This window comes from Nylanderia fulva, unplaced genomic scaffold, assembly GCF_048542155.1.
Source record: "Nylanderia fulva isolate GAGA-0341 unplaced genomic scaffold, ASM4854215v1 Scaffold937, whole genome shotgun sequence".
NCBI classification, from domain to species: domain Eukaryota; kingdom Metazoa; phylum Arthropoda; class Insecta; order Hymenoptera; family Formicidae; genus Nylanderia; species Nylanderia fulva.
Genome location: NW_028191065.1, coordinates 921 through 23546, shown reverse-complemented (window position 1 = coordinate 23546; position 22626 = coordinate 921). Strand labels below are relative to the sequence as shown.

At 29.3% G+C, this 22626-nt stretch overlaps 1 protein-coding gene and 2 pseudogenes across 5 annotated transcripts; 2 read left to right on the top strand and 1 right to left on the bottom strand.

Annotated features, from left to right (window-relative positions):
- Window positions 1-6674: 6674 nt before the first annotated feature.
- Window positions 6675-10755, top strand: LOC146719576 (uncharacterized; annotated as a pseudogene). Its single transcript, XR_014926473.1, has 6 exons — window positions 6675-6864; window positions 7144-7479; window positions 7832-7973; window positions 8098-8273; window positions 8360-8611; window positions 10421-10755. The product of XR_014926473.1 is annotated as an uncharacterized LOC146719576 (transcript).
- An 875-nt stretch (window positions 10756-11630) lies between these two features.
- LOC146719575 (GPI mannosyltransferase 3 pseudogene) lies at window positions 11631-13942 on the bottom strand (annotated as a pseudogene). 3 transcript variants are annotated; one of them, XR_014926472.1, is made up of 3 exons: window positions 13588-13942; window positions 13324-13509; window positions 11631-13197 (listed from the first exon to the last, which is right to left on the bottom strand). The product of XR_014926472.1 is annotated as a GPI mannosyltransferase 3 pseudogene, transcript variant X3 (transcript). The 3 variants fall into 3 exon arrangements; XR_014926471.1 differs by having other exon boundaries at window positions 13324-13768; window positions 13848-13942; XR_014926470.1 differs by having other exon boundaries at window positions 11631-13229; window positions 13324-13942.
- A 468-nt stretch (window positions 13943-14410) lies between these two features.
- On the top strand, window positions 14411-16674 carry LOC114945856 (uncharacterized). The gene is made up of 6 exons (XM_085489994.1): window positions 14411-14493; window positions 14591-14726; window positions 14804-15034; window positions 15158-15347; window positions 15452-15690; window positions 15771-16674. The coding sequence occupies exons 1-4, from the start codon at window positions 14479-14481 to the stop codon at window positions 15175-15177; spliced, it is 402 nt and encodes a 133-aa protein (XP_085346120.1). The 5' UTR covers window positions 14411-14478; the 3' UTR covers window positions 15178-15347; window positions 15452-15690; window positions 15771-16674.
- Window positions 16675-22626: the final 5952 nt, after the last annotated feature.

Sequence of the window (22626 nt, the reverse complement as noted above, 5' to 3'; positions counted from 1 at the left end):
TATCATGAGAGAATCCATTTACAAAGCATGAGAATCTTTTAAGCGAGAGTTCAATATTATAGTCTCCGCTAAAAGAATTTTGTTATTTGTAATGGAATGATCAAAGCATTCACTTGCACTGTCTATTGGAACAATAATGATTTCGTGTTGCTGACGTATTAAAAAATCGAATAAACATTTTTATTGCTATTTAGTTAATGAATACATAAGTGGAAACAGTGTTTTAGCATGCCTTAATGCAGCATATTGTATATTATCTGTATTATAAAAGAAAAATATAATATTTTATTCTTACTCGATTTATCATCTTTATAATTGCATTGGATGATATATGGGAATACACTTTTTCAGAGAAATATTTCAATGAATATAATAATTTTTATATTTATTTTATTTATTATTATATATTAATTTTTAATAATTATACTTAAAATTTAGAGCTATCTACCATCTCATATAATGCATATATACATATTTTAAAATATGATGATTTAAGTCGGGTGTTGTAAACTTTAGCCGAAAGAAATTATTCAATTATATTTGATCATTTTTCATATTCTTCTATAATGTTAATTCTTTAAGGATTTCTTTATATATATATAAATGACCCAATTTTTAGCTTTAAGCCATAAAATTATATTAAAAAAATTATATTTGTTAAGATATAAAGTAAATTGACAATATTTGTTTAATGTCGTCAAAATTGCCACGTTTTCAAAATTGTTTTATACTATATAGTGGCAGGTTTTGGGGACATTATTTTCAATAGATATAATATTATATATTCGAACCCGTCACAATACAAATTTTCGAAATTAAATAATGATAAAAAAAATATAAAAAAATCCTTACAGATAATTCACAACTAACATATTAAAAATAATATTAAAAATATTATAATGTCCTGGAAACTGCGGATTTACATAAGATCATATTGCTATGGAAAACATATTTCAGGACATCATTACATTTTTGACTTTCAAAAATGTTAAATGCTTTTAATTACAATTGAAATTATTAGTTCTTGTTCTTAAACAGATTTCTATTAATAAAAAGCAATTGGTTCAATTATATAGTGAGATTTGTACATAATAAAAGAATAGTTCTAGAAACTGTCTATTTATATAAAGTCATATATATGTCAAAAGATACATTTCAGGACATTATTCTATTTTTGCCGTTTATATGTATTAAACTCAATTTTTTACAATTAGGATTATTAATTTTTCTTTTTTAAGTGTATTTCCATTATTAAGAAGTGATTTTGTTGAATTATAGTGTAATATATACAAAATAAGAAAAAGTCCTGAAACCTGTCTTTTTGTACATAATTAAATTGGCTAAAAAAAGGCATATAAAAAAAAGTATGCTACCACCCGGTTTATATTAATGTTATACGTAATATAAAATAATAAAATCAGATGGTATAAAAATGTCCCGAAAACTGCCCCTAGACATATATATATATATTTATATTAGAATATCGCAAAAAATTTATAGATGAAGAAAATATTGAAAATCATTGAAAATTTCAAAATCATCTTTATTTTTAAAATGATCTCAAAAATACAAAGTTTCACTGTGGACATCAGTTGCAGGACACCCTGTATATACATACATACATAATACATATATACATATATATATATATATATATATATTGTATGTATGTATATATGTATGTATGTATAGGGTGTCCTGCAACTGATGTCCACAGTGAAACTTATATTTGTATTCTTGAGATCATTCTAAAAATAAACATGATTTTGAAATTTTCAAATTCCTCCATCTATAAATTTTTTGCGATATATTCTAATAATACTCATTCTTATTCAATATTTATGGGGTTCAATTTTTATAAAATTTTTTACATAAATAAATATATATATATATAATTTCAAAAAATAACAATTTCTGATAAATAAAGCAGTCACTTGCTTATTTTAAATAATTATTAGTAATAGAAATATTATAGTAGTAATAAATAGTAGTTACAATAGTACAATAGGGTGAAATGGTAGACCAGTGGGTTAAGTCGTAAGACAGTATACCTAAGGTCCCAGGTTCGAATCCAAGTCGGGCCAATCACCCCACATGCCTGCCAGGAAAAGGTGAAGGAGGAGATGGAGAAGTGAGGAAAAGGAGGGAGGCAGGTTCGGTTGAAAAAAGGAGAAAATGGAAAAACAGGAAGGAGAGGAATTGGAGACAAGGAGTAAGGAGATGAAAGGAGGAAAAGGGAGAGAAGGTGCGAATAGAATAAAAGGGACCGTAGAAGTTTGGAAACGCTCCTATCAGAAAAAAGCGCCGCATATGCAACATATTGTAACATATTGTAACGAGAAAAGGAGGATGTAAGGGGTTTGGCGGTCCCTTGAAAACGCCCCGGAAACCTCAAGGGGAGTCCGGAATAAACTTGAATTGAATTGAATTGATAGTACAATAGTAGTAATAATAGTTATAAAAAGTTGCAGTAGTAACAAAAAAAGATATTTCATGCCAAAGACGATCCATTCGTCTGCTAGTTGCTTCTAAAATATCTTCTCCCAGAACAATTTGCATGTGCGTTCTGGTTATTAAAAAAATATATTTTATACCAGAGACGATATATTCGTCTGCTAGTTGCTTTTAAAAATATCTTCTCTCAGAACGATTTGCATGTGCGTTCTGGTTATTAAAGTTAGTATCCGATCGTTAGTATCTACGATGCAATGCCTGGAGTCAAATTCAAATACAGATACGTGTAGTAAAAATGTCGAACTTTGCGAAAATAACAATCATTTTGTTATCTGGAGAATAGCCCTCTGGATATAAATTGTATCCAGGAAAGCATGCGCTCAAGGGCGTCGCATTGTCGACTCTTCTCATATGTGGAATAAACTTCAAAGATCATTCAATAATCATATGAAAAAAATAGAGTGCCAATTTAGAAATTGAAAACTCATAAAAACTAAAACCGAAAGCCAAGAGGAAAATTACCAAAAAATAAGTCTTGAACGATTTTTTATTATAAAGAGTTATTGAATAAAATATGATGAAATAGTGCCGAGTTTTATATTGGCGCTGTTTGATATTACACTATTCAATAATTACTTTTTTATTAAGTTTTAAAGAATAACAAATGGGCAAAGAGCACGTACACGATCTTGGTGTAAATTGTAATAAAGTAATGAAACAGCAATCAGTTGTCAAACGTTGATGGTTATTATTTAACCATCTTCAGTGACAAACTAAAGTGTTTTTATTGTTATGAAAAAAATCGTTCCAGACTTCAACTTATTTTTTGATAAGAAATAATGCTATGTACATACTTAGTGGGCGCGAATTAAATGACACCCTGTATAGTATAAGATTTATTTTGTTTTATTTTATATGGTCTATTATACAAAACAAATTTCCTTTAATATATTATAAGTAATAAATATTGTCTGAATTAATAACCATCATATGAGTTTATATTTTTGATACATATATTAGTGTCCCAAAAATGATACAAGTAATGTTGTTGCTACAATGCAAGTGGAAAAGTTTATTGCAATTTTTTCATCGGATCATTAATTATAGTGTATTTAATTAATAAAAATAGCTAATTAATGGTGACATTTAGTTAAATGCAAATATAACGCAACAATCATATATGCTTTACACATGATTTGTTATTTCATTATCTTTGCATTTCGCTAAACATTAATTGGCTATTTTCTTAAGTATTTGTTCCATAATTAATGTTAATTCCATAATTTGTTCAATTAAAAAGAAATTCAATTTCTTACTTTTTAGCTATTTTATGAAAGGTTTAAAGTTGGAAACTATTTCTCATGTATAAAGAGCCCTCGAGAAAGATTTTTTGAAATAAAACTTTCTAAAATTGATTTTATCATTGTTCCCTTTTAGCTACATTTTTCCAAATGCACCCGAGTGCATTCCTTCTTTCTGTATCACTTCTCTCACAATCAATGATATAGAAAGAGAGAGAATGCATTCTATTTTCGAACGCAACTTTTGTCTAGAAGATTTTTTCAAAAATGCATTTGTTTCGAAAAATTCAAAGTAGCTAATCAAAATAAGGCATCCTATATAGAAATTGTACAATGTAATCTATCACATTACATTACACTATGTATATATATCGAGAGAAAAAGATATATATATATATATAGTTCTAAATTACAAATTATGATTATGAGTATAATTATATCTTCATAATTATAGACGAAATATTTAAGCGAAACTCTATTTACATAATCAAAAGATATATTATTCGAAATAAAAAATGCATTTTATAAGGATTGAACAATAGATTCATAACTTCTGATTAGAATTTTAAAATGTTGATCTTTTTTACAAAAACAATTAAATATCGCAAAAAAGCTATTTCTTGCGTATTAAACCTCAATTATTTCAAAAATCTTATATACTAGTAAAAATTAGTTTGTGCCATTGTTTTTAGTATCCAAAAATACAGGGTTGGGAAGTAACTCGTTACTTGTAACGAAGTTACAGTTACAGTTACTTTTTTTCAGTAACTTAACTTAACTTCGTTCCTTTCTCTCTATCTGTAACTGTAACTTAACTTCAGTTACATTTTTTCGGTAACTAGTAACTAATTCAATAGTTACATTCATAGTTATATTTATTATATATTTCAAATCTCTATACTTCGCGTTGGGCAGCCTTGCGCTTGCGCAAGTATCTTTATCGGTACTGTACATTTCAATACACATGCTCCCAACTGCTCTCGACTACTGATTTGTTACCAGATTTGGGCCGCAGCCGAAGCGCCTGATGTGGGGACACACACGACGAAGGAGCCGTATACGTTAAAGTCACTAGAATATAGTGATTTTTATACGTGTGTCATTGCCGAGCGCCCAAATCTGGTAACAGAATAGTACTCTCGACATAAGTTGAAATATCGTAGCTGTGAGCACATGCTCTCGTACATTCGATTCCGTTCTGTCAGATTGATTGATTGCGAAAGAGATAGAAAAATAGAGAGAAAGAGAGAGGGAGAGGGAGAGGGGAGAGAAAGGGGAAGGGAGAGGGGGAGGGAAAAGGGAAGTAGAGAGGTAAGGAAGGGGAGGGAAGGGGGAAGGAGAGGAAGGGAGGGAAGGAGGTAGAAAGGGGGGAGAAAAAGAGGAAGAAGGAAAGAGGGGGAGGGGAGGGGGAGGGGAGAAAAAGAACGGAAGGGAGAAAAAGAGGAATATATATTAATAATTAATATATATCAGAGTTATATTGTAATTATATTAATATATCAGTTTTTACATAAATTTTTTATTAAAAAATTATTTTTAATATGTAAGGTTATTTCTGATTCCTATGGTTTATTGTATTTCTATTAAATTCAATCTTTTATATAATTGTTATTTTAGTAATTTTAAAAAATAAATATGAATTGACAATTGTGATAATGAATAAGCAAATAATAACAATATGTTTAGTGTGGAATGTTGATATTTGTATTTTTACACTCAAATTTTTTTTATTTAAATTAATGAATCGAATCTATGCAAATTATATACAATTTAAGGAATATAATAACCCATAAATCTTTTTATTTTAAAATAAAATTGAAAAAATAATTTATTTCCCTTTTTTACATAAAAAATCAATATAAATAAGTATAATAAAATTAAAATTATATATATATAAGTAAGCTATATTTTTAATTTTTTTAATTCAACTTTTAGATTTTCAAATATACAAAACATTCAACCTCTTGAAGCAAATATAATGTGCATAAAGCATAAAATAGGTATCAAAAGTTACAAGAGTATGATATGTTAAATATATGATTTGAACACAACGTTTTTTTCAATTTAAACAATTAGAATTATTTAAATTACGATTTTAAACATTTTTTTCAAATTTATAATTGTTTAAATTGAGAAAAGCATGTGTAAAAATTCTTTTAATGTAAATAAATATTAATACAATATTAGTACAAAACTTTTCTAAAAACTAATTTTTAATTTTTCTCATAAGATTTTTGGTAAAAATTCTTTTTACTTTTCAAAAAAAATTTTACTATGTGTTATTATTTTTCTTTTTATTGTGAAATTATTTATGTACATATTTAAATTATGAAGACTATTGATACATTTTTATTATAATTATTTCTATCTTCTTTTTCCGTTTCTTACTCTTTCTGGTGTGTGTATGAAATTAATAGACAAAACAAAATTAATAGGCAAAACATCCACACTTGTTGCAAAACATAGATAAGGCAAAACTGAAATTATCAAATAAACATTCAAGTGAAGATCCTCCGAATGTTCCAAATAAATGTCAAAGATTGGAGAGATGGGGCTCTGGGAGCTCAATAGCTACTCAAAAAGCAGTAGATAAAGCGATACTGCGTTTTATTATTGAAGATATTCAACCTCTTTCTACTGTAGATAGTCCAGCATTCATTAATTTACTTAGAATTGGACTTCCTTCACATATCCGTATAATGTGCAGAAAAACATTAAGAAACAAAATTTGTGAAACATATAAAATGAAGGCTGCTCTTGAAAAAAAATTGACAGAAGTAGAAGTAGTTGCAACTACCGCAGATTTGTGGAGTAAAACAAAAAGGCTAGTAATATTACTTTATATTTATATTTTTTTATTGTAATTTTTTCAAATTTTATAAATGAAAATCTAAATTTATAGGAGTTATTTAGGCATAACTATTCATTGGGTGAATCCCGTAACTTTCGAGAGAGAATCAGCTGCATTGGCTTGCCGTAGGATGAAAGGCAGACATACATACGATGTTTTAGCTCGAGCAATTAACTCAGTCTTTCTCGAGTATCATATCCAAAATAAAGTGTGTTATGTAACTACCGATAGTGGATCCAACTTTGTTAAAGCTTTTCGGTAAGAGTTTGTTTCAAAGTATATTGTGTATATTTTTTACATTTTATATTTTAATTTTGGATATTCAAACGAATGTGGCATTCTTCATCTCGCTTACATACTCCTTTTATCTTATTATATATAATACAAAAAATTAACTAAAACAATTAAAATTAAGGTATAATAGCATATATATAATTAAAGTATAATAAAAATAAAAAATATAATTAACAAAACATAATTGACATATAAAATATTTTAATATAATTCATGAGAGTAAAATTTTTAAATATTTTTTAGGAATTTTGTAAAAGACGAGGACGAAGATGAAACATCTACTGCTATAGAATTTCACGATTTAAGTGATCTTTTAATTAAAGATGATATAGAAGATATGGATGCAGAAGATTCGCTTATTCTCCCATCACATCATAGATGTGTGAGTCACAGTTTAAATCTTGTCGCTGTAAAAGATTCCGAGAAAGCTCTAGACAATGATGTTTCATATAAAAAACTATACAGATTGACATTTGCTAAATTAACCAAATTATGGAGTAAACAAAATCAATCTACACAAATATCTGACAAAATAAAAGAAATTTTAGGTGTCTATTTAAAAACTCCTGTTATTACCAGGTAAAAAAATTTATTATTGCGTTAGATTGTAAATATGAAACTTATTTGATCTTAGAATGATAATAGATGTACCTAATGATTTTTATCAGTGTCTAAAAATAATATTCGCAATGTTTATGTACAAGTCACGCAGTGGCTTATATGTATATCAATATTATTTTTCCATAGATATTCTCTCGACACAATAGTAAAAAACATTACAACTGTCTTCAATTTTATAACTAAATAAATTGCATATTTACTGTTTTTTAATTTTAATCATGTTTTTATTTAATTCTGCATATGAGTATATATAAATATTTTTTCAAATTATAAGTTTCTAATATACCTTCATCTTTTTTTATTTTCGTAGATGGAACTCTACTTTTGATTCTGTAATGCAACTAGCAACATTTTTAAAAAATGATCCCGACCAAATCAATCAATGCCTTGATCATTGTAATTTGCAAAGATTGACTGAAAATGAAATGAAATTCATAGAAGAATATTGTCAGGTATTTAGATAAATTTATAAGTTGTTAATATGAAACATAAATATATAAATATGTATATATAAAGATTGTAATATGTATTTAATAACTAATAACGTGTACCTTTTTCTCGTTTTATTTCGTTTAGGTAATGAAACCTTTAGCACAATCTTTAGATATATTGCAAAGCGAGAAAGGGATGTATATGGGATACTTATTACCGATCTTAAAAACATTAAAAGAAAAATTAGAGAAACTTAATAAAAATGAAATTACGCATTGCCAATCATTAATCGCAGCTCTTCAACAAGGTTTAAATAAAAGGTAATTTGTTATTTTAATGAACATGTTATTTATTATTTTTAGAAAACAATATTCATTGATTCTGACTTCTGACTGTATAATTTTAGATTTTCCTCATTGTTTGAAAAAAAAAAAACTTATTATTGCAAGTTGTTTGCATCCCAAATTTAAATTAAATTGGATACATGGAGAAGAAAAAAAACTCGCTAAAACTTATTTAGAAGACCTATTAGGAATTCGTTCCACTGAGAGTTCTCCAAACGATGAAAATCTCAACAACGATGACTTTTTTGCTTTTGACCAGCAAACAAAAGAAGTCGAGTCTACACAAGAAGAACTGTACCGATTCTTGAAATCAAGTAATTGCAATGTTAATACATTAAAAGATTACATTACAATTAAAAAACTTTTTATTAAATATAATACGGCACTTCCGAGCAGTGCATCTGTGGAACGAATGTTTAGCGTTGGTGGTTTAGTATTAACGCCTCAAAGAGCACATCTCAACGATGACACAATTGAGTATCAAATCCTCTTAAAAATTAATAAAAATTTTTATTAAAATTTTAAATATTAAATCGTTAATAAATTATAACATATTGGGTCTGTTTTTTGTTTTTTGTTCCTGAACTGCTGCACTAGTTCAGAGGTTGTCCTTTTCTTTCCAATGTCGAGCAAAAAAGATAACCTCTGAACTAGTGCAGCAGTTCAGGAACAAAAAACAGATCCATTGTATCAATTTATATTAACAAGAATTATAATAAAAAAAAGTGTCAAGATATGAATTTATACAGGGTGTCCCAAAGCACCCTTAACAACACTCGTGAGATGATAGAGGAGATCGAGATGAACAAAAAAGTCTTATACCATTTTGCGATATTTGCAATTATAAGCGAAATATTGAATTTTGGGCGAGCGTGTGTAGCTTAGCTCGTTAATTATTGTTCTATCAATATCGCGAATCGGGAGAGGATCGTTAAGACGGAATAGTTAATAGGTGTTATAATTATATTGTCTTTTACTGCGTTTATTCGGATTATCAGATACAGACTTTTACTCTCCACCGAGGAAAACCGTGTATCGCGAGCGCGAGTCAAAATCTATCTGCCCTTCGAGGCCGCGTATTGTCTTGCTTCTCTCGATTTTTCCACGACCTTATTTTTATTTTTAGGTGATTAGCCTATCTATTATTATGAAGAACTTTCGCTTTTTATTCTGTTCGGAAATCATAATCTACCTTCGTCATGCTAGACGCTTATTTATTTATTTATTATTTTGTGTCACCGGTCGCGATATTCTTAACACTCGTCGCTTGTCATATATTTTTATTTCGTGTAAATTTTATATTATATGTACTTTAATATGTTTGTGGCATTTATCGCCACAGAATGTTAAAGTCAGGCAAATAAGAGCCCGCTAAGGAAAGCGCTCGAGCCGCTCAAACTATAACACGACCCAGTGTACCCGTTATAACGAATTAAATTATTTAAAGTCAAATAAGAGCCCTTAGCGGGCTCTTATTTGCCTGAATTTAACATTAAATATTTCGCTTATAATTGCAAATATCGCAAAATGGTATAAGACTTTTTTGTTCATCTTAATCTCCTCTATCACCTCACGAGCGTTGTTAAGGGTGCTTTGGGACACCCTGTATATATTAAAAAATGATCGTAAAAATTTAAAGTTTGAATGAGTAAATAATTTTCATGCTAAAAAAAGCACGTATGAAATTGTATTGCTTTTATATGAGTGGAATTTGTAAAGAAAGCTGTAATTTTTATAAATTAGAAAGAATACATTATAATTTTATTTTAGTTTATTTAGAAAATCTGCAATTCTTTTTACTAAGGCTATCTGATATTAAATGACGTAGGCGTATAAAATTATAAAGCATGAGAAAAAAGGAAGTTATTTAAGAGGATATAATTAAGGGAGTTAAATTTGTTATAAGATTTTGTAGGTAATCTCAATAATCCAAAGCAACGTAAAATATTGTGCGTTTCTGTTTACTTTGACGAGACAATATAAAAGAAGGATACTAAACAAAGAAAGAGCTGTTTTCTAGTGTAGTTACTTAAATATTTCGCCGGGGCTACGATTTTCCGATTTCTCAATATCGATATTATAACGTCTGTAGCTAGATATATCTCTCATATCTGTCGTCCTAGGTCAGCCTAAAAATCTGGGACCACGATAACGATTTCAGTTTTCTTGTGATCTCGTTTTGATGCTTTATAAATCGACTTGCGGCATTTCGATATCGGCAAAATATAAGATTTTCACATAAGAAGTAAATATTCTCGGAATGATGAAAAAATTAATTTGTGAGAAGAAAGAGATCATTATAGCTTCATTATATACTATGTGTATATACAATATAAATAGAAACTCTATAATGCTCTCGAAATGTTAAAGACTTTTATAATTTTAATTCTTATAATAAGTAATAATGTATAATTATAATAAATAACTATATATAATAAAAATGTATTTAGAGAACATATTTATATGTATATGATTTCATTCTTTTACCTTTAAATTTCTTTTATTAAGTATAGATCTGATATTTTATTTTCATCGCAAGAAAGTAACTACAAAGTAACGACTCGTTACTTTTTAAGTAACTGTAACTGTAACGCGTTACTTTTCAGGATTGGTAACTTTTAACTGTAACTAGTTACTTTTTAATGAAAAAAACTGTAACTGTAACTAATTACTTTTATAAAGTAACTTTCCCAACCCTGCAAAAATATAAGAAACAGCGTCTGGTTTCAAATGACAAAAATATTTTTTTGTAAATTAATATAATTTGTAACTGAGTTATAAGCAATCAAAATCGAAATGTTTATCTCAACATTTAAATTATATTTAAAGTATTTTTATCTTGTCAGAAGTAAAGATAATTAGGTGTCCTGTTCTAGTACTCTATACAATAAATAATTTATTAAATAATATTATATAATAATGTAATAAATCGAATATTTTATATAAAAGAATAACTCGAATATTTTATATAAAAGAATAACTCGAATATTTTATATAAAAGAATAAGAAAGAAAAAATAGCACTATTTCAATATTAAAAGTAAAAATAAAGTTTCTTCTAAATAAATTATAAAATATAAAAAAAAATTTTTTATTAATCCGAATTTTTGAAATTATATATTTAAAATATTTGAATATATTTTGAAACTAATTATAGACTAAATATATTTTGAAACTAATATATGAAACTTTAAATATATTTTACTAATATATGAAACCTTTAAAATATATTTTGAAACTAATTATGAACTAAATTATAGAAATATACATTTTATGACACGTTTATTATTCTGATATAAATAAACGTTTACTTCATTAACATTTACATATATAAAATGTACATCATTCTTTAAATAAATGTTACATTTTTATACAATAATACATATTCTCCATAATTGGATTGTGGAAAATGTGTATAAAATATTTTGGCAATTAGTTTATATCTATATAAAAAGTCAATTATTTCATTCACAACATTATCAAATATTATTACATAAGTTGGTAATGTAGCATTTTTATTATTAACATAATTATTATCAAGCCAAAGTGTTGGATTTGCAAAAAATTGATCTGCTTCATCAAGGTAATCATTAGAATTATCTAAATTAGGTTTGCAAGTTAAAAATTTTACCGATACATTTACATGCAAATGACTATATAATGGCATAGCATGACAAGGAGTGAGAATTAACACATTTATTGGTGAAGGAATAGCATAAATTTCCTGCTGTAAGAGCTCCATTACATTTAAGGTGCCCCGTTGATGAATCAAGGAAAAATAAAATCCGGGTACAATGTTGCTGCATATTAATAATGCTAAAATACTTTTACGTGCAAATGCCGTAATTCTAACGTTTAAACGTCGAGTGCAAGCGGAACTTATATAAATTAACATCGGCAAAAGCGGTAAAATAAATCGAAATTCTTTATGAGACAAAAAAGAATAGACGAATAGCGTCCAACCGATTATTACAAACATAATTAATTCTCGATGGAAGTAAGCAGGATGTTTAAATATTTGCCAAACAGCAATCAAAAATGGAATGTAATATAACCCTAGTATTACAGGTAAACCAACAAAGATATACCATAATGTATGTTCTTTGCCATATGAGTCTCCGACACTTTTAAGCACATTTATTTGGAAAAACTTCCAAGGGGTTATCACAAATTTTCCATAACAGTAACTATCTACTGATACAGAAATCAAGAAACAAGAAGTACCTATCATTGCATAATGACCAAGTAATGCTTTCTTTTCTACATTTGAACAAATGTGATGTAAGCATAATGGAAACCATATAATTGCAGCAGTAGGTCTTATCATACAGAGAAAGCCTACAATCCATAAAAACTTTGTACTTTGCACACGATTATCTTGCCATGGGAATATTGATAATGCTATTGTAGTGCAGACAGTCTCCACTGAATTTATCAGTGTTCTCGAAGCACAGTAGTACCAATACCAATTTGAGCATAGGACCAACAACATCCACTTGCATTTGGTCCACTTATAAAATCTATAATCACCATAAGCAGCGAAAGTAGCTTGAAAAACACGAGGCAACATTGTTAATAACAATGTGAAATCTAATGAAAGAAAAGCAAGTGTACAATACAGAATTGATATAAAAAATGGATAAATGTAACTGCGAATCATTATTGTCCATTCCCATGTAAGATATCCATAATTGAATGCCAGATGATGAGCTACTTCGAGGGATTGCCAGTATTCGTCTGGCACATGAGCAGTTTGTACTATGATCACTGACATCAACCGCCATAGTAACAAAAGGAAAAATATTCCAAATCTTCCTGATAAATGCATTTTAAAACCAGTAATCTCGAACATACACACCATTTATAATAGTTGTATTTCTAGATTCTCATTCTGGATATTTCTAGAACAAGTCAGTTTTTATCGATCTAATACCTAGTATATAAAAAGAAGTGTATACATCTTAGGTATTTCCAAATGAAGCAAAAATACTTATTACTTAAAAAGGAGAAAAAATCTCAAAACTTACCGAATGTATTCCCATATATATTCGCAAATCACTAATGTAAGATAACTATCTATATTTGTTTAAAAAACAAATTTATTGAAGATAGATTAGGTTGTTCTCCTTTTCGTCTTCTTGATTTTTCGCAGCAACCGATGAAGAATAAATGTCGAGATGGCAATCAGCAAGTTAAAATAGTATAGTGATGATCTGCGTTTTACACATAAATCGTAATGAGTTTTATGTAACTTGAATGATTTTAATACGAGCTCACTGAGGCACATGTACTTTCTCTTATTATTGCCGCGTGCTGCGTTTAATAGACCAAACCGCTTAGTGATAACGTGATTCTTGGGTTTCTGCACAAAGGCACAGAGGATGCAATATCGCGTGAAGCAGAAGGAATGTGGTAGCCAAACAATGAACTCCTTCTTATTGCGTCACTTTTTCCCGCGCAGCAATAGAGTCCCTAGAAATCATGATGTAAAGCAGTAAGCACACACTTTTGCATAGACGCATAACCGTAAACATGAAGCGGGAGCACACACTTTTGCATAAGCGTATAAGCGTAAACATAAGAATCTTGATTAGTCCATGAACGTATGCATAAGAAATTCAACCAATCGAATTTCTTATGCATATGCTTATACGCTTATGCAAGAGTGTACTCCCCGCTTTAGAGTTTATTACACCTATTGTAGACCCGGCCTGGGCGTCGATTATATAACTTTTTCTAAAGTAAAAATGTAAAAAGTGAAAAATTTCTTCCAATCACGCATTGATTTTAAAAGAAAATCGATGTGTGATTGGAAGAAATTTTTCACTTTTCACATTTTCACTTTAGAAAAAATTACACAATTGACCCCCTGATCAATAAGGTCAAATACACGGCACCCTTAATCGGGTTTAATAACATCCATAGTTGTAAAACTGGTCAATCACAGCCATTCCCCTGAAGAATGGAACGGCTGTGATTGGCCAGTCTTACAATTACGGATGTTATTAAACCCGATTAAGGCCGACGTCCCATTGAGCGGAAATTCATAGCGGAACGGAACGCGCGGAACCAGCGCGACCAATCACAGCCATTCCGCTCTTTTCATGTCGTTCCGTTATTTTACCGCTGTAATTCGCGGAATAAAGAAATATTCCCGGATAACCTCAATTTTAGTTATAATTATGAATAGAAAATCTGTAAGTATATAATAAAATAAAAGGTTAATAATTAGATATTTATAATAGGATATTAATGAAAGTAATATTCATCTAGAATGTATATAAATGTTTATAGAAAATAAAATGCGGCTATTGCGGTTGGATAATGAATGTTGGTTTCTGCGCCAATATTGAAGAACACAAATGTTTTGAAAGTTATAGAGAAGAGAATCACTTGTTACATATTGATGATAACCATGTAACAAGAATGAGTATATGATTTATTTTTTACTATAATTACAAATCATTTTATTTATTATAATTTTAATAAAAATCTTTTACATTGCAGTCCCACAATATAGTCACAATGAAAATTTAGAAATAAATACATCAGCGAATATAGCCGTAATCCCTGTCGAAAATAATGTTGAAACAAAATCTGATGATGGTACTGATGAAACTCTTATTAAGTTAGTATTTGAGAGACCTGCTCTTTGGAACTACAAGTTACCATTACAAGATTGGACGAATTTGAAAAAAGATGCACTTTGGTTGGAGATTTCAAATAGGATGGGAGGAGGTGATTTAATATAATATTTTACGTTTTATTTTATATATATATATATATAGATTTACAAATAGTAAGAAAAATGTAATAAATAGTTTGTAATAATAATATATAATGAATATTTTGCAATCAAAGGTAATGCTACTATTAAATAGGTAAAGAATCGATAGAAGGATTTATGAGATACTTATGTAAAAGCAAGAAAAAAGTTTAAAACTTCTGTTCGAAGTGGATCCGATACAGTCACTGCACAAAATTTAAGAAAAACTTTCTTTCGTTACTTTGAACGGATGCAGTTTTTGGAAGCAGTGTTAACCACAGAAGCGTAAGCAACATTTTACATATAATAAAGCATATAATAATAAATATAGCTATTTCAATGTATGTATATTGAAAATATATACATAATACATGTATATCATTTTATAGCGCTATCAGTTCTCTGCCATTTAAATCAACATTATTACCAAGTACATCAGACTCCAATTCTCAATTTGACATCAGCAGCTGTTCTAAATCGAAAATCAGTTTAGATGAAAGTTCATCTGAAACGTCACACCAGTTAATATCGCTAAAAATGACACTTAATAAATCGATATCCACACCTCTTTTTTTAAATACAGTTGCATTATCAAAAGCTAATTTATCAAGAACATCAAAGAAACGAAGTAATTTAAAATAAATTGTATTCGTGTTAATATATTAATTTTTTAGAAATTATATCTTATTTTGAATATGATTTTTATAGAGCATCTTGATAGGACTAAACAGAACAATGTAGGAGAAAGTTTATTAGAAGCTTTACGTCAGCCATTACAGGTATATAGATTAGGTGAAGGTCTTCGTCGTTTACCATATCGAGAAAGAACTATTGGAAATTTAATAGTTACGTGAACTTATGATAGCTGAAGAGCGATGCTGTCCATAATAATTAATAAGATAAGTTGTTTTGTTTATTTTTGTTCATAAATTTAAATTTTATTATATAATTTACTTTGTTTAACAACTACTTTAATTTTAGTTTACTTAAATTTTATTATATAGTGTACTTTGATCAATGCAGTTACTTTGATTTTATTTTGTATCAAAACCTAGTCAATTTATGTGTCATAAATTGTGCAATGATGCACACTTAAATGTGTTCACTTAAATTTTATTATATAATTTACTTTGTTTAACAATTACTTTAATTTTAGTTTACTTAAATTTTATTATATAGTGTACTTTGATCAACGCAGTTACTTTGATTTTATTTTTGTATCAAAATCTAGTCAATTTATGTGTCATAAATTGTGCAATGATATAAGACTAATAGAAATGTAAGACTAAGAGATGTATTTATTTCTAAATTTTTATTAAATGAAATTTATTTGAAAATATTTTGATATCTTTTTTTTTACATTAATTGCTATATTTATAAATCATTATTAAGTACTTTATCCCATTGCCATGGCAACGCGCCAATTTTATTGAAAAAGTCTGAAAAATTTTCTCTAATTTTTTTAGCTGCAGCAGGATTTGAAGAGCGATTTCTTGATAGATTTCTCAAACCTTCAGATATTACTGCACGGTCCTGTGCAGTAAAATTAGAATACTGTAATTGTGATACTTCTAAATTCTTTTCAGTGGACATTACATAGTTATGCAAAGCAGTTGTTGTCTGAATAACTTTTCGAGCTGTAGATACAGAAGCAATTATCGGTTTTCCGTATATCCTTCATCAAACAGCGAGTATTCCAAACGCACATTCTATTGATCGTCTAGCATGACTTAATCTATAATTGAATACTTTTTTTCTTGTGTCAAGATTATTTCGTGGATACGGCCTCATCATAAATGTAGTTAACAGGAATGCTTCATCTGCGACTAATACATACGGCAACTTTATATTACTATTCGCACTAATACATTTTGCCGCAGGTAATTGAAGCGATTCATCGTAGAATCGTTTACCCAATTCGCTATTTTGAAATATTGTGCTATCACATTGTCTTTCTTCACTGCCAATATCCACAACAGTAAAACGGTTGTTAGCATCACATATTCCAAGAAAAATGAGGCTGTATTGTCCTTTATAATTATAATATGTAGAACCACTATTTGGTGGTGCCTACAAAATACAAAATGTAGATTAATGAAAAAATTTTAAAAAAATATTAAAATTAATAAAATAAAAAATAATTAAATTTATAATCAAATAAAAAAATAATAAAATATGATATAAATAATAGAGTAAAATAAATAAAAAATTAAATAAATAAATAAATGTAAAATAAATTAAATTAATAATAAAATTAATATTAAAAAATTGTGCAATTTATACAATATACTTAAATATATTTAAATAAAAGTTTTTACCTGTATGATAACATGATTTCCATCAAGAGCTCCAATACAGTTGTTAAACTGGCAAATATTTTCAAAATGTTCTGCGATGTTTTGCCAATTAACTGCACTCGGTTGTAGAAATACTTCGTCTTTAAGAGAATTCCAAATAACGTCACAAGTTTCGGAGACAATTTTGGAAACAGTATTATAAAATGCAATACGAAAAGCATATGATATTGAGATTATACTGTTTCCAGAAGCTAAATATCGCAAAGTTACTTGCAAACGAGTGCGCGCAGGAATTGGTGTTTGAACAACAGTTTCTTTTGTAATATATGGTTCAATGATACTTAGCAATCTTTCAAATGTTTCTAATGACATCCGAAAGTAATTGAAATATTTTTCTTTATCTATATATTCCATTTCGCGAACCAGATTATCGCTCGCTCCCTGCATTATTCTTCTTTCTTCTGAAAATATTGATCGTACCCAATACTGACGTTTATTTCTCTTTTTATTCTCTCTCATGTCGTTTAATTATTACATATAATAAATGTAATTTAAGCATTCGTTTCCGAATGATTTGCTTTTGAAATGCAGAATAAGATCTATTCCTAAATGAAATCCATAATCGACAAACGCTATATAGAATATCTTGTGCTTCCATAATTAAAGAAATTATTTATCTGTCAACAGTATTATTTTTTTAATTATTGTGTTTTGTTTATCATCGCGATTCCGCTGATGTATCTCTTCTAATGTCCCATGAAGCGGTAAACGCGGTAGCGGAATTAAGTTTCAGCCAATCATGAAATAGATTTACATTTACGTCAAAAATATATGTTATAAAAATCAAATTCTATTGTTCACTAGTTAATCATATATATTATTATATGTATATTAAAAGCTATTCCAACTATTATAAGTATTGTAAATAATATAAAAAGGCTGATTTTATATCATTCCGCGTAATCCGTTTCCGCGTATTCCGCTTTATGGGACATAAGGAAAATGGAAAAGACGAAGTAAAAAAAACGTAATGGCTGTGATTGGTTGCGCTGGTTCCGCGCGTTCCGTTCCGCTATGAATTTCCGCTCAATGGGACGTCGGCCTAAGGGTGCCGTGTAAAGGACCTTAATTTCTTAAGACTTAAGCTTGGTGTCCACGATGGTTCTCGATCTGAGAAAAAGTTACTAAAACTCGAATCGTGTACAACACAAGCAACTCCAATGAATATCTCGAATAGAAATCTCAAACAGAAAAATGCATCTTGTCTTATCCTATATTTCCATACTAGTTACTAGACTTATATAGATTTAATTTCTTGTTGCCAATATTATTATAGTCATTCACATATATATTATTTATCATGTAAATTTACATAATTAAAAAATTCCCAAATTATTAATCTTAATCACTCGTTATTAAAATAGAAGAGTAGAAATAATCAACCAAAGCTAGCGTAATGTTTCGTTTATTAAAACAATCACAAGAGTCTCTCTTGTGCGATTACGACATTACGACGCTAACTTTGGTTGATTATTTCTACTCTCCTATAATAATTAAAGTATAATAAACTTAAAAAGGATATAGTATATATATATATATATATATATTAAGCATTAAAAAGTTAAGATATAAAAAATCAGTAAAATATAAATAAATTAAGTGTAATAATCACAATCATTAAGCATGTATATCCAATTTAGCTCTTATAATCTTTTTATTTTGTTTTAAATTTAATAAGATTCAGTAGTTATAGTTCAATTTATATAAACATAATTATTAATTTTCAGAAAAATATGGATAAAGACAATGTTAGAACTTTATTATTATTCAAGGTAAAGTAGACTCGATTGACCAACACTAGCTATAGGTGATAATTCTTTTATTTAAAAAAAAGAAGCTACGTTTCGACCCTATTGGGTAATTTACCTTGTATTTTAAGTCTAACTGGCAATCGCTTTTCATTTATTTTATTATTTTTGTATCAACAACATCCATAGAATTTCACAATATTTTTATATTGTTTTTCTTACGTACCTAATCTCGCATACTCGACTATAACGCTATCTAGTCATTAAAATACAACTAATTCTATTCGAGATCTCGGATCGAGAACTCGAACCGATTTCTAGTATGGTGGACATAGGCCTTTAGAACTTACTACACCTATTGTAGACCCGGCCTAATTAAGTTTTATATTAGTTTAATGTTTATTTTTCTGCAACTCTCGACTTTCTGTTTTGTTTAATTATTATATAACTATGTTAGTAATTTATATTTAATTATATTAATTGGTATTGTTCTGAAGATAGCCTCAACCCTTAGCCGAAACATTCGCATTGTCTGTAAGATTATATTATGCATTAAAAATCCTGCAAACGTTTCTTAAAGCTTTTAAATTAACTAGCTTTTCGGACCGCGCGAAGCGCGGTCCTCAAAGCCAGCCTTTCTATTCGGACCGCGCTTTGCGCGGTCCTCATATAGTCTATATTAAATCCGTTTTAACACAAAAAATTAATTCTTTTTTTGTATTACCGCGAACTACTTCCACATTTGTTGTTCGACTTTCACGAAATTTATACCAAAATAAATGTTTAAATTTTTTTGTGGATGACTACTATGTTATCTATTTCTTTCTCCCAGATATTTTATTTTCTTTTTTTAAGACACGCTTTCTCTCTCTCTCACTCTAAAACACACGCGCTCCCTCTCTCTCTCTTTAAGACACATGCTCTCTCTCTCCTTATCTCTCTCCCTCCCTCTTTCTTTAAGACACACGCTCTCTCTCTCTCTCTCTCTCTCTCTCTCTCTCTCTCTGTGTGTATGTGTGTGGGGTTTTTTAAGTTTACGCTTTCACCTACGCATCCACCCACACAATCGCATATTTATGAACGGATTTTTTAAAAAATTGGTACCAAAATGTTGCAAATTTTTGGCGACGATGTGGTTTTTTCAAGTGTTACACCTCCACCCACACGCATGCGCATTTATGGACCAATTTTCACGAAATTAGTACCAAAATGTTGCAAATTTTTCTGAGAAAGCTGCTGTGTGGTTTTTTTAAGTTTTATCCCACCCACGCATGCATCCACGCATTCACACATTTATTCACATACTTTTTTGAAAAGTTTGTAGTTAAATTTTGTTGGAGATGGCTACTATGATTTTAACAAATTTTTATCATCCTATTCATCCACCCACGCACCCATGCACCCATTTGCATACGCATTTATTGACTTGGTCACACCAAGAAGTAATTTTTAAAAAATTTGTGTACGTATTTGTGATTATGTGTGCAATTCGTGTAAATAAACCTTTAATTTGTATGCAATTTTCACGAAATTAGTACCAAAATGTTGCAAATTTTTGCAATCACAAACATGTACACAAATTTATTTAAAATTACTTATTGGTGTGACCAAGTCAATAAATGCGTATGCACATGGGTGCATGGGTGCGTGGGTGGATGAATAGGATGATAAAAATTTGTTAAAATCATAGTAGCCATCCCCAACAAAATTTGAGTACAAATTTCGAAAAAGTCTGTGAATAAATGTGTGAATGCGTGGGTGGGATAAAACTTTAAAAAACCACACAGCAGCTTTCTCAAAAAAATTTGCAACATTTTTGTACCAATTTCGTAAAAATATTGGTCCATAAATGCGCACGCGCGTGGATGAATGCGTGGGTGGAGGTGTAACAATTGAAAAAACCACATCGTCGCCATCTTCAAAAAATTTGCAACATTTTGGTACCAATTTTAAAAAAATCGGTTTATAAATATACGATTGCGTGGGTGGGTGCGTGGGTGGAGGCGTAAACTTAAAAAAATAAAACACCAGCTTTGTCAGAAAAATTTGCAACATTTTGGTACTAATTTCGTGAAAATTGGTCATAAATGCGCATGCGCGTGGGTGGGTGCGTGGGTGGAGGTGTAACACTTGAAAAAACCGCATCGTCGCCATCTCCAAAAAATTTGCAACATTTTTGTACCAATTTCGTAAAAATATTGGTCCATCAATGCGCACGCGCGTGGATGATTGCGTGGGTGGAGGCGTAAACTTAAAAAAATAAAACACCAGTTTCCTCAGAAAAATTTGCAACATTTTGGTACTAATTTCGTGAAAATTGGTCCATAAATGCGCATGCGTGTGGGTGGATGCGTGGGTGGAGGTGTTACACTTAAAAAAACCGCATCGTCGCTATCTCCAAAAATTTTGCAACATTTTGATACCATGTGTTCAGAAATATTGCAAAAAAAAAATTTTTTCGCAAAAACATACCCTCCTCTGAAGAAAAAAATAAAAATAAAAAAATTAAAAAAAAAACCCACAGCAGCCACCCCCGAAAAATTTGCAACATTTTGGTACCAATTTCGAGACAATCGGTCCACAAATGCGGAAGTAGTTCGGGCACAGACAGACAGACAGACAGACGGACGGTGCTTATATATAGATTAAATTAATCCCTCTCTCTCTTTCTCTCTCTCTCTCTCTCTCTCTCTCTCTCTCCCTCTCCCTCCTCAATATTATATATAATAATATAATATTATAAATAAATATTATATAATATAATCATTTTTTGCAGTAAAACAGAAAGCTCGATGGGCAAGAGCCGGAAGAGGTACCAATTTAAAAAAAATCGGTTCATAAATATACGATTGCGTGGGTGGGTGCGTGGGTGGAGGGGTAAACTTAAAAAAATAAACCAGTAGTTTTCTCAAAAAAATTTGCAACATTTTGGTACTAATTTCGTGAAAATTGGTCCATAAATGCGCATGCGCGTGGGTGGATGCGTGGGTGGGTGCGTGGGTGGGGGTGTAACACTTAAAAAAAACCGCATCGTCGTTATCTCCAAAAAAATTTGCAACATTTTGATACCATGTGTTCAGAAATATTGCAAAAAAAGATTAAACATACCCTCCTCTGTAGAAAAAAAAAAAAAATTAAAAAATTAAAAAAAAAACCCCACAGCAGCCACCCCCAAAAAATTTGCAACATTTTGGTACCAGTTTCACGAATATCGGTCCACAAATGCGGAAGTAGTTCGCGTACATACATACAGACAGACGGTGCTTATATATATAGATTGTTTATATAATATTATAAACCTAGTAGATAGATAGATAGATAGATATACATTTATTGTTCCCCTTGGGGTTACAATTTACATATTTTTACAAAAATTACAAGACTTTATTAGAAACCTAGTAATTATATTGTATTATTTAAACAATAACAATTATAATAAGAATATTTTTAAGTCAGCTC

Excerpts from the sequence above, each read along its gene's own strand:
- LOC114945856 (XM_085489994.1), top strand. Across the intron at positions 14,727-14,803 it reads TAACCATGTAACAAGAATGA|TCCCACAATATAGTCACAAT; the intron begins GTATATGATTTA and ends TTTACATTGCAG. Across the intron at positions 15,035-15,157 it reads TTCAAATAGGATGGGAGGAG|GTAATGCTACTATTAAATAG; the intron begins GTGATTTAATAT and ends TTGCAATCAAAG.